The following is an 18,345-nucleotide window of genomic DNA, read 5'->3' on the forward strand; positions in this document are numbered from 1 at the left end:
ATCGATCTCTTCCCTTGAAAAGTAATCCTTAATTTTCCTTCCATGTCCTATCAGACAACCACTTTCAAATTCACTTTAAAAGCTGTCCAACCCAGTCAAGAGGAGCATTCAGCTTCTAGTGCCAGTGCATATCAAAGTAATGCCAAAATAACTTGGAAGCCTTTTTCTCCAGGTTTTAGAATTGTCCATTATATGCAGGTCAGGACAGGCTAAACTGCTGTATCAGACAGACCCAAAATACGGTGGTTTCAGCAAGACAGAAATTTTTCTCTCATGCTGTTAATCAGAGTGAACGATCCAGGATGGGTGGGCATCAGAGTCTCCACCATATGACTTCCATTTATGGTCCAAAATGCTGTTCCAGGTTTTAAAATTTTCCAACCAATGGGAAAGCAGAAGAGGAGGACAAACACCTCCTTTCTAAAGACTTGATCCAGAAAGCGCACACAACACTGCCACTCACTGCCCATCATCAAAGACTTAGTCTCATGACCACACCCAGGGGCAAGGAAGGAAAGGAAACTCGGCTGCTAGCCAAGTGGGCATGAGCCCAGCTCTAACTCAGGAAGCCTCTTTTTAGAAGGGTTAATAAAAGACACGTGTCTCTGACACCTTCTCAGAGACCAAAAATTACTAAACTGCCTTTTTAAATATTCCCAAAGCACTCTCTTGATACCTAGTCAAGTCCTAGTCCCTTTCTGTCTCTGCTCAACAAAAGATTGCCCTTCTGTTCATCACAACTGGGCAAAAGCCAGAAGGAAAAGAATATGACTGATTACTCCCACATAATGGTCCCTTTTCACCTATCGTTTTCCAAACTCACTTCTGTACTCTCTTAGGAGCCTTAAGTTTAACATGGCTTCTTTCAGCTGTAAGGCTTCCTTCCAGCACTTTTTAGCAGCCTATCCTCTGGGGGAAAAAAATCTTAAATACACTTACTTGATATTACGAGAAGCAATATTCCTTTACTCACTAAAATACATTTAGTGCCAAAAAAACCAATAACAACAAGGTTTTGACATAAAATATGTATTTTTTTCAACCATGTTAAAAACCCTATGTTTAAAAAAATGTTTTAAATGTATTTGTACAAGCATTGCTTACATAAACAACAAATAACTATGTGAATGTATTTATTTAATTTGCTGGCCAGCAATATAAAGAAATGTGTATATTTTTAAACTTAATGCAGGCGAGTGTCAAGTGAAGCATTCTTTAAAGACTGACATTCAGAAAAGAAATTCACGTGACAGATCAACTGGGTGTTGAGTGTCCCATTACGGGGCTCGTATGAAGATTTCTCAATTTAAAGAGAAGCTTTCGGTTCACTTAAAGTGGTCTGATGTAAGGAAACTGTAAGAAGGAACATTTCTTCACTACATGAAGAACGTATTATCTCACAAAGTATTTGAAGACCCCTAGAAGGGCTGAGACAGTATTCCTTCCCTTAGGTACAGTTTTGGAGATGTTCATTAGTTTAGCTAATAGGAAAGTTCCAGGTGTCTGTGACCACAGTATCTCACTAGAGGAAAAGCCTTTAGATCCTAGTTGGTTAATAAAGACTTCTGCTTCCATGGAAGTCTGAATCACAAGGTAAGCGTGCCCAGAACCGCTGAACGACACATCAACTCATCCACATGTTTACTCCTTACTCTTTGGTCATCACACCTGTATGTGTTCAATGATCTGTAAAGGATAACCTGGGAACTGTGGGTTCTGATGTTACATGACCCACAAGTAAGTGCTTCCACATACCACGGGTCACTTCCCACAACTGTACACACAAGGAAGGCCGACTTGAATGTACTCTTTTGAATTCTTGAATGCTGGGCGCCCCTAACTTTCCTTTAAAACACCACCACTGGGACTTCCCTGGTGGTTCAGTGGTTAAGAATCCGCCTGCCAATGTAAGGGACACGGGTTCGATCCCTGGTCCAGGAAGGTCCCACATGCCGCGGAGCAACTAAGCTCACACGCCTAGAGCCTGTGCTCCACGACAAGAGAAGCCACTGTAATGAGAAGCCTGTGCACCACAACAAAGAGTAGCCCCCGCTCACCGCAACTAGAGAAAGCCCGCGTGCAGCAACGAAGACTCAACGCAGCCCCCCAAAAATAAATAAAATTTTAAAAGATATATATAGGGCTTCCCTGGTGGCACAGTGGTTGAGAGTCCGCCTGCCGATGCAGGGAACACGGGTTCGTGCCCTGGTCTGGGAATATCCCACATGCCACAGAGCAGCTGGGCCCATGAGCCATGGCCGCTGAGCCTGCACGTCTGGAGCCTGTGCTCCGCAATGGGAGAGGCCACAACAGTGAGAGGCCCGCGTACCGCCAAAAAAAAAAAAAATATATATATATATATATATATATATATATATATATATAAATAAAATAAAATAAAATTTAAAAATTAAAAAAAAATGAAACACCACCACCTTTTTCAGAGTGGTTTTGAGTTCCATTTTGGCCTAAGTACTTCATTAATAATATACAGAAGTATTTAAATTCTGAAATTCAAAGAGATCATAAATAACAATAACAACAGCCTGGGAAATCACGAGAGAAACCAAAAGTCTGAGCTCCCCCAGGCCTTTTTTATTAGAGCTGTAAATAATATCACCCAAAGGGGATCTTGGAGAGGTTTGCACACAATCAGGTCTAACCAAGCAGCAACACTAGAAATAACTACAGACATGGTGCCAGCAATACTTGGATGATTGCCACCACAAGTAACATTTGTCAAGCATTCGTATGACTTAGCTACCCGACAAAGCAACTTTGCTATATATTAATAGTTCACAACATTCGGTTAATTATACTTCTATACATAATCTACAGTCAAACAAAAGCCAGCTTAAAGCTCAGTTCATTTGGGGAAGAAACTGGTGCCCTAACACTGAAGCAAAGGGCCCAGGACCAACTCCCAACATAAAAAACCCCATCAAAACATTTGAGGACTACCCAGGGGCTCCCATCAAAGTGGAAAGTGACCTTGTCACTTCACTTAGAACATCACTTCGTTTTGTTACTTTTAAATCTTCTCTTCTGCCCAATTCCCCTCCCAAACATCCCTGTCTTCCATGGGTCAACAATTAAATCATCCATGATCTGGCTCCTCTCAGAGGAATGCAAATGCATCGCATTGTCCACTTTCTGGAAACAGATCAAGGGAATCAGAAGAAAATGTGCTCCATTCAAACCCTTGGCCCACATGGGCAGCTCCACAGTGCTACAGCTTTCAGGGCTGATGCTGACAGCTCTGCAAACACTGGTGCCAAACAGGATGTCCCTGGTAGGAAGTTCATTGACTATAAATGTTATGTGGTGTCATAACAAGCAATCGTGTGCCAAGATTCCTGGGCTGAGATTAACCACTGAGAGACAACATGGGAAATGCGGGAAGTCCATCCTCGTGAAACCAGAGCTCAGTGCGAGTACAGCATTTAACACTTCCATTTACAAGCCTTTGGGGAGGAAGATCCGGATCATTACAAAATTGAAGATGGCAATGAAAGTCTCCGTGTTGTAACTCAAGGCGACGATGAAAATGACAAGTGTCATAACCTTGTCTTTGGCAAGGCAAAGGTGCAGGGCAAAGTTCACTACCTAAGGCTTATCTGGAAATCAAGACAATCCAGCTTAACAGTTTATGAGGAGGAATCAAAGGTGCACCCCTCACCTGCACCATTATATATACCTGGCAACGTGCCACTGCAGTGACAGAGAGGAAGGCCTGGGAGGCAAAGAAGAAAAAAGAGGAAGAGGAGGGAGGGGAAAACTACAGCGGCATCACGCTGCTTGAGTGAGCTGAGAACTTTAAGGTTTATTTTTTGGTTTATTTCTTTTCTCTCCTGTTTGAGCCTGGTTCGACACACTTCAATTCATGCCTCCAATTCTGGGTGTCTCAAATATTTGAACAAAAAAAGAAACTGAAAGAGGAATCATGTTAAAGAAGTTCCCCTTAAAGCTGTGTAAATGTATAAAAATTATGATTTCAAAAGGAAGCCAGTCAATTCCTGGCTCTCCTGCCACTGATTTACTCTATGATGACAATTTCCAACACTTACAGTATGCTAAGGATTTTAAGTACATTGTCTAGTTCAATCCTCATGACAACTCTGTGAGGTAGGTACAGGATTTCCACAGCAACCCGGAGAAGTTGCAGAGTCACACAGCCAGCCTGTGGAGGAGCAAGGCATTAAACCCAGAAACCCATATTTACCTTCTATGCATAACCTGATACTTGGCACATTTACAAGAGGTACTTTCTGTACAACACAGAATTCAAGTTGTTCTACCTTTATCACATGCCCTTGCTGTTTTTAAAGGTGATTCTTTGAATGAATCACCGTAATAGCTAGCAGAATATGAGTGTGCCTGAAGCACCAGTCTGGATATATGCCACAGGTCAGATAAAGATAAAGGGTCAGGAAGGCCAATGGTTAAAGGCACCGACTGGCTTAACCTTCTGTTAAAATTACACATAGAGGGCTTCCCTGGTGGCGCAGTGGTTGAGAGTCCGCCTACCGATGCAGGGGACACGGGTTCGTGCCCCGATCCCGGAAGATCCCACATGCCGCGGAGCGGCTGGGCCCGTGAGCCATGGCCGCGGAGCCTGTGTGTCCGGAGCCTGTGCTCCGCAACGGGAGAGGCCACAGCAGTGAGAGGCCCGCGTACAGCAAAAAAAAAAAAAAAAAAAAAAAAAAAAAAAAAAATTACACATAGAGAACTAACTCAAAGCACGGCTGACACAGAAAACAGGACCTAGAACAAGCTGCAACTGATCAAAGCAGAGCAAGTTAAAATTCAAATCAAAGGTAATGCCGTCTCTTGATTTTTATGGCAACTAGCGCACCCTTGTGGACAGAAAACTTAACTACACAACCACCAATTCCTCCCCAGACCACTTCAGTAAAATACTGAACCCAAACTGGGGAAAATGATTCACTAGAGAGCACTGATGATTTAAGTTTGAGCAAACTTTCTGAGCAGATCTACATGGCATATACAGTTAGCTATCTAAATTGTGGTAGCAATCTCGTACCTGAAAATTCGCCTACATGATGTGGGAGGTCTCTGAAAGATTCTTAAACTCAAATCAAATACAAAACCAAGGATTTGTCGAAAACAATGTAATCAAGAATCATTATTTATAAATGAGTTTGCGTTGTGCAATATGGAGTCCATTCCAAAAAATTACAGTGGCAATTTTTCAACCTGGTAGAGATCACCTAAACTCTAATGAAACCTAACAACAAAAATATTTACTGCAATATTTATTCTACAAATATTTATTGAGTGCCTATTACATAACAGGTTCTTTCTAGGCTCTAGAAATAGAGCAAATAGCAGGCTATTACATTGCTATGCAGAGGATCAAAATATTGTGCTGCAACAGCTACTTCAGAATGAGTGGTCAAAGAAGATGACTGCAGAACCCTGTAAACAACCTGAATGCCCACCAGTGGTAAACAGACCACATGGCCATTAATCATGACACAAATATACAACAGAACACTGGGCAGGCATTAAAAGCCTAAGGTAGGACTGTAAGTGCTGATGAAAGATGTACAACATACACCAACATACACTACAAACTGGAGAAAGCAGTGAGAAGAGAGTGTATATGAATCTATGTGTATACATTTCTTTTTTTTTTTTTTTTTTTTTTTTTTCGGTACGCGGGCCTCTCACTGTTGTGGCCTCTCCCGTTGCGGAGCACAGGCTCCGGACGCGCAGGCTCCGGACGCGCAGGCTCAGCGGCCATGGCTCACGGGCCCAGCCACTCCGCGGCATATGGGATCCTCCCAGACCGGGGCACGAACCCGTATCCCCTGCATCGGCAGGCGGACTCCCAACCACTGCGCCACCAGGGAGGCCCTGTATACATTTCTTAAAGCAAATATTTAGATGTCAGGATATGCATTAAAAATACCCCAAATTGTTTATGGTGATTACTTTCAAGAAGAGGAATTTGGAGTGGGGAAATTCTATATTCCATTTAACGTATTTGCGTGTGTGTGTGTGTGTGTGTGTGTGTGTGTATTCCTTTCATTTAAACACTAAATTTGGGGGGGGTAGTAAAATTGTTCATTCTCAAATACTGCATAGAATAGACTTTAAAAATTTTAATACATATACTTTTTATTATATAATTTTCAAGTATACAGCGTTAAAATTCAGCATTTGTATATACTACAAAGTGATTTGTATATACAAATACTTATTTGTATATACAAATTCAGCATTTGTATATACCACCACACCACAAGTCTAGGTGTAGTATTTTTAATATATAATTAAAAGCTAAATCAGTATAACAGAAAACACTGACCTACTAGAAATTGTTTTAATTCTAATTTACAGACTTAATACACCAACCTCCCACTTAGAGAAGGTGTTAATAAAATGCCCATCTAAGAAATGACTCTGTGTATAACATTTGGCTTAATATTAAATATGGCACAGCAGTCTCTTGTGGCTCATAAAACCCCCCAGCTCAGCCTTCGCTGGTAAAAACTGGCTCACCTGCTCTCTGTAAGGTACAAAAAGGAAGATAATTAGTTCTGCTTCCACATGAAACCACATGTGAAAAAACTAGGAAGAACTTATCAAATTCATTCACAGACAAAGGGATTGAAAACTGGATCTCTTCTCACCATTTCTAATACTCAAATACCCTTGCCACAGAGGTACAGCCAGATCTCTCAAGTAGATTATTCAACAACTACAAATATCCTGTGTGTTAGTGTCCCTAAATTTGATAAAAATATAAAAAAATTTTTAAAAATTTAAAAGACCCCAATGATTCAAAAGTAAAACATATTCCGAAAGAATTTTCCAAGACAAATAAATGTAATTATTGAGTGGCATTTCCCAGTCTGGGATGAAAACCCACTTCCAAAATTAGCAAATCAAAATAATATCTTCACTCTATGAGGCAATTATAATTGTGTGCTTAGGAAAGGCAGTAAACAAGTGACCTAATTTTGAGTTTCTTACCTAACGCAGCAAGATTTTCTTGTTCCTGACTCTTTCCCAAAGAAGCCATCATTTTTGAATACAGATCAATCCACCAAGGATTATACTCCAAAACCTGTTTAACTTCCTCATCTTCAAAAAAGTCAGCTCTGGGGAAAAAAAAAAAATATATGAAGGGGCTTGTTACACAGAGTTAGGCTGGTTTTTACTTTTTAAAATTTTACCTTAACTCATCACATCTGCACTAGAAATACAGACTAAAAGTACATTTCAAGGAAAGACTGAGCACTGCTCTTACTTTCGTTGTGGTTACTAATGGTCATAAATAAAAAGTAAGCACTGGACTAAAGGGATATTTGACATCTGTGATCTCTTTGGACAGAAAGTACAAAAGAAGACCAGTACCCTTCTGAAGTCCCATACCCTGTACCACAGCCATGTGGGATGAAGTGAATCTGAACACACAATGGACTGAAGCCTAGGGCTTGTGCGAGGTTTGCAAATATCACAGATTTTTGTAAGGTTATAGTTAAAGGAAAGCATCTTTTGACTCCATCAACAAAAAATAAATAAACACATGAGATTTTAGTATACTACATATCCACAGATGTGTCACACACACACACACACACACACCCCTTATTTTTTAGCATGTGCACTCATGTTTCCTTCCATGATGCAATCTATTTTATTTAGCTATGCTAATCTTAATAGTTCCTTAATTTAAAACTATTGCAAAAGACAAAAGCAACCTTTGTAGAGAACAGAAAATTAATTTTCCCGCACTTTACTTTCTCAGTTTTAACTAGGAAAATAACTGCTACATTCAAAATATACTCTTGGAGAACACTTATTCAGAAACTATACGGTCTTGCACTCAAAGTTGGAAACTGATATTCTTGGGAAAAGAATGACAAAAGGTATAACTCATGGTGGAAAATTCATTTATATTTCAGGTAATTAGAAACTCAAGACACTGGCTGTTTTGGTAAATTGGAGTTCCTAGCTCACAGTTTTGTGACCTTAAATATTTTTTCTTTCAACTGAGATACTGAAATTTTTTTAAATTTATTTATTTTATTTATTTTTGGCTGAGTTACGTCTTCGTTGCTGCGCACAGGTTTTCTCTAGTTGTGGCGAGCAGGGGCTACTCTGTTGCGGTTCGTGGGCTTCTCACTGCAGTGGCTTCTCTTGTTGTGGAGCACAGGCTCTAGGCACGCGGGCTTCAGTAGTTGTGGCACACGGGCTCAGTAGTTGTGGCTCACGGGCTCTAGAGAGCAGGCTCAGCAGTGGTGGCGCACGGGCTTAGCTGCTCCGTGGCATGTGGGATCTTCCCGGACCAGGGCTCGAACCCATGTCCCCTGCATTGGCAGGTGGATTCTTAACCACTGTGCCACCAGGGAAGTCCCTGAAATATTTTTAAAATTAGAAAGATCACAGATAACTTACTGAGTTCTTTGATGTGCCAAGCACTGCACTAAGTGCTCTTCATCAATAATTTCCTTGAAGCCTCACACCACCCCCATAGGCAAGGGGTGCTATTAATACTCCCCTTTTACATGAGTGGAAACTGAGGGTCAGAAAAATTGTATATCATGGTTAAGGTCAAAGAACCAGTAAGAAGTGTGGCCACAATTTGGATCCACTGAAGTCTCAGTCTGAAACCCAAGCTATTAACCAATACAAACATTCCATTTTTATGACTGAGGACATAAGGCACATATTGGACAAAACTGAACAGCAATTATCTTGAAATAGTAATTCTCAAGATCAATTCCTATCAGGATCAGGCGAAGCAGATGATCCTCTTCTCAGCCTTCTAATTACTAGTCATTTTGAGATTTCCTCAGTAAATCCAGAACCCTGATCAGTCTATCATCTTCTTTAACAAATGTATAGCACTGTACATTACAATTTTACTTAACACCCTGGATTAGGAGATACAAAGTACTATGTATAAAATAAACAGGCTACAAAGATATACTGTACAGCACAGGGAATATAACCAATATTTTTTAATAACTTTAAATGAAGTATAATCTATAACAATTTTGAATCACTATGTTGTACACCTGAAACAAATATAATATTGTAAATCAACTATACCTCAATAAAAAATAAACAAGCAAATAAAGAGGGCCTTCTCTTGTTCTAAAAAAAAAGGCACCCCAAATGCTATACGATCATTTTTGTCCCTTTTCTTATCCCATAGGTATTTTGAATGTTGACTAAATTCTTTTACTTTCTCCCAAAGAAGGAAATAAATGAGATTTTATGAACTGGTTGAAGTAAAAAATATGCCAACAATTAAAAAACACTTTGCCTGGGAAGGAAAAAAAAACACCACTCTCAGCAAGAGAAATATGAAAACTTAGCTATAATAAGCAAAAGGGAAAGGACTATGAAGGAATGTTTCAAGATGCCTTCAACATATTTTACTGTAAAAATAATACTCAAAAGGAATTATAAATGGCAAGAAATGGATAGTAAAAAAAAATAATTATTTATGGATCATCTATATGCCCAGCATTCTGCTGGGCTACAAAATATAGGGGGCAAAAAAAAAAAAAAATCACACACTGGTACCCATACTTTACAACAGAGTATTTTAAAAACAATAATCATCTGAAGTCATTTATAGGTACCTTTAAAATGTGTACATTTTTGTATATAGTCAATTTACCTTTCTGCTTTAGGATGAAATTAAAATCAGTTTTCCTTAAGCTCCTAAAAAATCCGACAACATGAAGAGACATCATGACTTGTGAGGACAAGTCAAACAACTTGAAAATGTCATATATTATGCTAATGTAATATATTTTATAGTATGTATTACACTGGCATATATATGTATTATGTATTGCCCATTTACATATATTGATATAAATGTCTAACACAATGCATGCAATGTATTGTCTGCATGGTAGGTAAGAATTTACAATAAACTTTTTCTTCCACTGTACTAACCATTAAGAATAACAAAAAAAGCACTGAGCTAAAAAAATTTAATTGAAAATTTAAAAGAATTTTGCCTGCACTTCATTTAATATAATATATTTGGGTGAGTCAGTCAGTTAATATAAATAATGAGTAACGCAAAAATGACAATTAGCCGAAGTCTTATTCCTACCAGAAAAGTCATAAGGAACCTTTATCTCCTGACACCCACTCTCCAACTTGCCCGTGACTAAATTTAAGCCACTCGTGTAAAAAAAAATCTTCCTGGAGAAATGGGAAGAACATTTCATGCATACTATTAAAGAAAATGTGGTTTTCTGGATAAAGAACCAGAAGATGGAGAAAAATAAGGGCTGCTTCTAATATCACACTGCTAAGTATACATTCCAATTTCTTAATTTTCTCAGGCCATATCGCTATACTTCGAGTTTTAGAAGAGATAGGCAGTTCTGCTAATTAAGCTCCCTCTCACTTGAAATTTCTGTCTTGTAAAAAAGTTCAATCTGTTTTCATGCTTGCCCGGGAAATTTGGTGACAATGAAGTTTTTCTGCTTTAAATATTCAGCATGATTTTAAATGCGTTTCTTCAAATTATTCTTCAGTGGACCTTTAAAATCACAATTGGAGAGATAAAGGTAATTAGAAATGGCCATGTAAATGGAGTTGAATCTCCCAGATGTCCTCCAAAATATAACCCAGCCTGCTCTTACTCAGCTTCCCTCAGGATGTCGAAGAGTTCCCCCATTCATCACTACACATCACTCAGCTCATTTGCACATCACAGGATATATTTCTGCCATTCCAATTAGTCTCCCACTGTGTCACAGGAGATAGAATGTTAATCACAAGAGCAACAGCCGTTAAACTGAAATAGTGTGCATGAAAAGGAAATACAAAATGACAAATGGAAAGACTCTTTTCAAGTCCTGGCCGAGCCACTTAGTAGTGGTGTGACCTTGGATGAGTCCCTTAACCTCCTTTCCTCAGCTGTTGTGAAAACTGAATTAAATAATCACACAAGAGCACTTGACAAGCTGAGAGCACTACACAAGTATAAGGGAATATGATGGTGATAGCTGCATATATAACCGTTTAAAAATCGTGGGCCCTGGGCTTCCCTGGTGGCGCAGTGGTTGAGAGTCCACCTGCCAATGCAGGGGACACGGGTTCGTGCCCCGGTCCGGGAAGATCCCACATGCCACGGAGCGGCTGGGCCCGTGAGCCATGGCCGCTGAGCCTGCGCATCCAGAGCCTGTGCTCCGCAACAGGAGAGGCCACAGCAGTGAGAGGCCTGCGTACCGCAAAAAGAAGAAAAAAAAAAAATCTTGGGAAGAATAATAATTGAGGTCTACATCAAAACACGACTCACGGGCCTCCCTGGTGGCGCAGTGGTTGAGAGTCCGCCTGCCGATGCAGGGGATACGGGTTCGTGCCCCGGTCTGGGAGGATCCCATATGCCGCGGAGCGGCTGGGCCCGTGAGCCATGGCCGCTGGGCCTGCGCATCCGGAGCCTGCGCATCCGGAGCCTGTGCTCCGCAACGGGAGAGACCACAACAGTGAGAGGCCCACATACCGCAAAAAAAAAAAGAAAAAAAGAAAAAAAAAAAAAAAAAACACGACTCACATCCTAGGAAAGCCACCAAGTACCCAAAGAGGCCCGGGGACAACCACTTCCTTGAAAGGAGTGCTGCTATTGAGGCCAATGAGAGACATCACAATCTTTCCGAGGCAAGTGATTATTTACCTACCCATTAACTAGATCGGTTCCTTAGACAAATATAAGCCTGACAGAGACACATGATGGCTCAAGACACAATTAATGCAGGTGGGAAATACAGCAAAACTTAAAAATAGATTTTGTTTATACCCTACCCCAATGAAAAGTTATTTGTTAATTTGAAACAGATCCTCGATTACAGGTGCCAGTGGATGAAAGTGTTGGGAAAACCCTTGATCAGCCAAGAAACGTGGGACATGTAGATTCAAATTCTTAAAAGAAATTGAAACATGTTTTCAATTATATATACCATTAATCACAACAAAGAATCTTCTGAAAGGAATGGTACCTATACTCATGAATGCAATGTTCTATTTTTAAGTTTGGCGAGGAAAAAACTCAAAGTACATTAGAAGACTTCTCTGGCGCTGGAATGAGGTAATGAAAAACAGTATCTTGCAAAGATCACAGAGGTATAACAGTTGTAGGTTAATTCAAATGTCAACTAAGGTTGTGAGCCATCACTAAATTCTAAAGTCCAAAAAAGCACATACCTAACAGCTAAAAAGATACTCAAAAAATTTTTACATACTCAACGTCAAGTAAATTATTCAATCCTCAAAAAAAAAAAGAACCCTCAATACTCACAGATAATGATCAGGATCAAACTTGGCCAGCTCAGCAGCCAGGCGTTTCTGCCTTCGTTCGGCTGCAGGGGTGGAATCTGGATCCTTTAGATCGATAACATCACTCAATTCATCCTAAGAACACCCAGGAAAGAAAGAATAATTGCTATCTCCCATTTTAGCCATGAAAAATCTCATTGTGTACAAAATGCCCAAACACAGGAAGAATCTAATGGATCGGTGAGCCGTGATACCACCTGTGACATTTAGATTCAAATCCAGCAAATGTTTGTTAGACACCTACTACCTGCCAGGCCCTGTTAGAAGCTTCCACATCAATTATTTCATTTAATCCTTAAAACAAACAAACTGATTAACATAGATTAAGGCTATAAAAGTTTAACATGAAAAACAGAATAATCCTCTGCAAGCAAACAGGAACATTTAATTCTGCATTCATTCCCCCATTTACTCCCAGAGATTTGAAAGTTATGAAAGGCAAGTTGAAATAAATTTCTAGACCCAAGACACAGCTGCTGCTGCCAGGGGCGCCATGTCAGCAAACCAAAACTTGGTAACTTCCATGTCCCTGTAAATACTCGCCTTGAGCTATCCAGTCGACACCCCCAAGGTCAAGCCAACTCTGGGCTCTGTCCTTATTTCTTTGTCCCTTCTCACCCCTAACGAGAATTGTTAAGGGCAATTTTGATAGATATGACTTTCCACTTGAAAATTTACAAATCCAATCCCAAGTAATAGTCAACCTTACTGTAATCATCTTCACCTGGATGAATACATACTGCTATATGGCTCGTTTCCTAAGCCCAACGGTACAGAAAACAGGTGTATTAGTAAAACCACCTACAATACCACAATGGTCTTTTTTCTTTTGATCAGAATTATGAAGGAAAGAAACCTTGTACAATGCAAAGTACTCCTAAAGCTCTATCTTTTTTTCTTTCTTCAGTCTGCCTTTCCTACTACCAACTGCAAGGGATAGTAGGCAAACCGGAAGCAGCTTGGAGACTATTAGCTGAAAAGAAGTCAAGGGAAATAACTTGGTAGACAGTTGTGGACGCAAACCATTAGAACAGACTTGTAAACTGAATGGTAGATTAGTGCCTAATACCCAGGCTTAAAGTCAACAGCTATAGCACAGCAAAATCACTACAATGAAACCAGCTACACAGAATCGGCCAGGGATAGACTAGGATACAGAACTCCCCACACAATCATAATTTCCGCACTTAAAAAAAAAAAATCTCTCATCCCTATCACAATCCACTGAGCTCAAGTAACATCAACAACATTTAATATAAGCACATTCTAGTACAACGAAGGGGCCCAGGGAACTTCTTGGAAGTCACATCCAGAACATCTTAATACTTCTAAGTACAAACATTCTGGGCAAAAATCAGATCACTGGCTGTCCCCAAGCTTAGGAAAATTTGCATTCCAAAAGTTCTTTTACAATTTACTTTTGGAAGACTCAGAATGTATTTTCCTATAGACATACTATGATAAATAACAGAGATTCTCGGGGCAGCCCGCAAGTTTATTCAATTCAAAATAAACTGTAAATAGAACGTTCACAATACAAAGTTCACAAGCGTGCAGCAATGCTTCCATGGGAAAACGCTTTCAGAGCTCTAGTTTCACCCATCAGAAGCATCTCTCCCCCGAGCAGGACAGCCTGGACTCCTCCTCGCTTCTCTGCCTCCTCACCTGCCTGGCATCAGCTCCTCAGCCACAGCGCCAGGAGGGGCGGTGATGCGGGCCCTGCGGGAGACCAGGACGGTGCTGTGTCCGCAGGACGCCCCTCCGCTGGATGAGTACTCAGAGCCGCTTCCTGCCCGGGGACCCCAAGTCCCTCCCCCCAGCAGCCTCAGCCTCCAGTCCCCGGATTTGTTTCCTCCTTCGAGCCCCAAGGAGTTCCCTGCCTCCTGCCCACCACGACACACACACATTTCTGAAAACAGCCTGATGAGGTAGAAGAACTGTGACTTTGGAGTCAGACAAACTCTGAATTTAAAAGCCAGGTCCCGTCTAATTGTGCAACCTCTCTGAGCCTCAGCATCTTCACTGTGAACAAACTAGACGCGCCTCCGTCACAAGGCTGGGACCACTTTCCTCTTGCTGCTGTAACGAACTGCCACAAATGTGGCTTAACACAACACAAATGTAGAGGTCTAGAGGTCACAAGTCCAAGGTCAGTCTCACTGGGCTAAAACGAAGGCGAAGGCAGGGTTGGTTCCTTTTCGCACGTTCCGCGGGGCCGTGTGCTTTTCTGCCCTTTCCACCTTAGAGGCTGGCTGTCCTCACTCCCAGTCGGGGAGCCCCTCATCACAAGGCTCCTTCTCCCTTGGCTTCCGTCATCATGTGCTTGCTTCTCTGTTTTCACTTTGACTCTCTTACCTCCCTATTGTAAAGACCCTGTGCTTAGACAGGGCCCACCTGGATAATCCAGGATAATCGTCCCATCGCAAGATCCTCAGCCTCATCACATGTGCACAGTCCCTTTCACCATGTACTTAGTACATGGGGTCAGTACGTGGACATCAGGGGCAGGGGTGGGGCACAGCATTCTGTCTCCCATAGGCTGTTAGAAGGGTTAAATGAACTAATATGAGCAAGGCCTAAGTACAGGGTGTGATCATTCAAGAACGTCAGTTTCTTTCTCTCTGACTCCCTGCTCCACTGCTGTTCCCTGTTGCTCAGGGGCTGACTTCCTATTGAGAGCACATACCCTCCCTCCTCTTCAGCTGCCTCACTTGCAAGTAGTAAGAAAAAAAAAAAAAATTGGGGAGCCAGGGAGGATTAAAATGTCCTGCTTCATTACTTCATCTGGACCAGATACAAGGTCAACAACTGGGTATAATCTTTCAGACTCACATTTCAGAGGGTAACTGGACCGAAGTAACCCCAGGCATTTCAAAACCCTAACTGCACCAAGAATAAACCCAGACTCTTACCATGGCTCAAAGCTCTGCAGAATCTAGCTGCTGTCCTGTACTTCAACGTCAGCTCCTACCTTCCCCTTCTGGCTCAAATACACAGGAGCCACACACCAGACTTCTTGCCCTCTCTGGAACACTTGAGTCTCTGTGCTTACAGCACCCTTCTCGTCATTCAGGACTCAGCAAATGTCACCTCCTCCAAGAGGCCTTCTCGGGGCCTCCGGGCCAAAACAGCACCACCCTGCCCCGGCTCTCACATCACCCCCTTCTCCTTCACTTGTATCTGAAATTATCTTGTTGATTTGCCCTTTAAATGATTACTATCTGTCTCTCCACTAGAGTCTTCCATGAGGGCAGAGATCTGGTCTGTCTTCTTGCTTACTGTACCCCCAGCACCGTGCCTGGTGTTCAGTTTCAAATTGCTCGTTCAGCAAACAGCGTGTGAGGGTCTGCCCTGGGCTAGACACTGCTCTGGGGGCCGGAGACCTGGAAATAAACATACAGACAAGGCCCCTGCTCCCGTGGGAGCGAGAATTCAACAGCCAGAAGAGAATTCTCCCCCTCCTCCCCCCGCCTCCAGACTCAGGGCGTCCACACAGCTGTGCAGCTCGTGCCCCGCAGAACGTGACGTCCACAGCAGTGCAAGCCCCGCCCAGGCCTGTCCTTCGCACGATCATCCGCAGCGGCCCTGTGCCCACTGGACCCTCAAGAGAAACTGGAACTAAAAAGTGAAGTTAGCTTGGGGTAGTGAAATCAGTCTAAGGCATCTGTCAACCAAAGGGAAGGAAGAAAAGAGGATGAGAAATGACACACTACAGCAGAGGGTGAGAGTGATTCTCTTTGTTTTGAAAGCATTGCTAAGGTCACTGCTAGGAGAGCTATTTAAAGACCAGAGACTCTAGGATTGTTGCTGCTGGCAGCCACTGTCACCAGGAGCCTGCTGTGAAGCCCTGACTTGGAGCAGCCAGAGCAGCTTTCCAAAGGCGCCTTGTGGCTGGCAGCAACTTCAGAAAGGAGACAGAGAGAGAGAGAGAGAGAGAGAGAGAGAGAGAGAGAGAGAGAGAGAGAGCGCACATGCACGCGCACGTGTCTGTATGGGGAAGGGGTGACAGAGAATTTGTTTCAGCACACATATTTTTATTTCCATCTCAGCATCAGTATAAAATACAGACGCTCACAAGCCAACCCTGTGTAAATGGCTGGTGGGAAAAAAAAATATGAAGGACTATACTCTCTCCCCCAATAAAGGGTTAAATGATTCAATTCAGAGAAGATACCTGGGTATTGGAATTATGGATGATGTTTTACTTTCTTTGTTATATTGTACTTTCATAATGAATACGTATCACTTTTTTTTTTTTTTTTTGCGGTATGCGGGCCTCTCACTGTTGTGGCCTCCCCCGTTGCGGAGCACAGGCTCCGGACACGCAGGCTCCGGACGCGCAGGCTCAGCGGCCATGGCTCACGGGCCCAGCCGCTCCGCGGCATATGGGATCCTCCCAGACCGGGGCACGAACCCGTATCCCCTGCATCGGCAGGCGGACTCTCAACCACTTGCGCCACCAGGGAGGCCCAATACGTATCACTTTTATCATCAGAGAAAAATGAAGCTATATTTCATTTAAAGGGGTGGTGGTGGAAAGAGACTAAAAATACTAGTAAAGTATGAGCAGTCAGCAAAACTTTATGGATATTTTCTCATCCAAGGGCAGCACCAGAGAAACTATAAACTTGTGAGAAAACATTTTCTCACTATTTGAGAAAACAGTGGTTTCTTAAACACATCATTTTAAAATAGATGTTCTCAAAGCTCTTATTTATGCAATAGTGGTCTCAGTTTCCTCTAGCTGGTTTACTAGCAGAGAAAGGTCTTGGGTGGGGGAATAAACTAGGAGTTTGGGATTAACATATATACACTACTATATATAACAGATAACCAACAAGGACCTACTGTATAGCACAGGGAACTATACTAAATATTTTTTAATAACCTATAAGGGAAAAGAATCTGAAAAGAATATATATATATATATATTTTTTTCCCTCTCTCATTCCTTTATAGCTTTAGATGGGTAATCCCAAAATAGACTGACTACAAACTACTCTCGGCCAAACAATTAAGATCCATTTGCTGTAGTTTCTGCTGTAGAAGAAACTGACTCTACTCTTACTACCTCAGAGATGACCTGGGAATGTGATTAGGGAGAGAGAATACAGAGAAACCGTAACTCAGCAGAAAAACATAAGGTTCTGAACGAAGTATCTCATCAGCAATATTTGCTCTTAGGTAACTCCCAATTTTGTTCCCTTTAAGGAGTCTTGAGAGCATTTTATATTTCTCAAGGGCAGAGGTCTTTCTAGCATCCTATTCTTTTTGTCAAAGAGTTTTCACAATGTAGCATCTCCTTAAATTTTCTAAATGGCCTTATAAAGTAGGTGAGCAAATTTATCCCTATTTTACAAAGAGGAGACAAAACTTATTTGTGGTCAAATAACTGGCCTGCATCCGAAATCTAAACAGAGGTACAAGTGGGACTAAAACATAGGTCCTTTAACTTTCCTTAGCAGACTCAAATATGTCTGACTATAATAAACCACATGCTAAGCAGGTTTAACATCCTCTACCCAGACAGGGATGAAGTTAAAATAAAAAACTGTTCACCACCATTTCTTTCATTAAAAAAAAATTAAGACCCCATTATGTTGTTTTCTGTAGTACAAAGTAAACAGAAAATAATCCAGAATCTCCATTTCATTCATGAAGTAGAATTTACTACAATGTTTGAGGAACAGAAAGAGTAATGTCATTCCTTTTTAGTCTAACTGACAAATGATCAGATTTTAACAAGAGATTACATTCAACCCCCATCAAGAGTAAATAAACAAAAGTGCCTACTGTATATCAAGAACTAAACAATTTCATCAAAAGCCACAAACCCATTCTCACCAGGAATATTCTGTCTCATTTACATATAAAACAGAAGAGACATCAAGCCACAAGTATACGATTTTCATTTTTTAGAGGTATAAAACAAAGCTTTTCAGGAAGTATGATGAGAGAGGGGTTCTGTTCTGTATTTTGGAAACTTCATGTCTACAATAACAA

At 41.4% G+C, this 18,345-nt stretch overlaps 1 protein-coding gene across 1 annotated transcript in view; it reads right to left on the minus strand.

Annotated features, from left to right (window-relative positions):
• The window catches only part of SHQ1 (SHQ1, H/ACA ribonucleoprotein assembly factor), an 88,620-nt gene that overhangs the window by 62,542 nt on the left and 7,733 nt on the right, over window positions 1-18,345 (minus strand). Inside the window, 2 exon segments of the mRNA XM_060111070.1 lie at window positions 7,003-7,130; window positions 12,305-12,417. Coding sequence (XP_059967053.1) covers window positions 7,003-7,130; window positions 12,305-12,417 — 241 coding nt within the window.

The sequence above is a fragment of the Mesoplodon densirostris genome, chromosome 10 (genome assembly GCF_025265405.1).
Source record: "Mesoplodon densirostris isolate mMesDen1 chromosome 10, mMesDen1 primary haplotype, whole genome shotgun sequence".
Classification (NCBI taxonomy): Eukaryota; Metazoa; Chordata; class Mammalia; order Artiodactyla; family Ziphiidae; genus Mesoplodon; species Mesoplodon densirostris.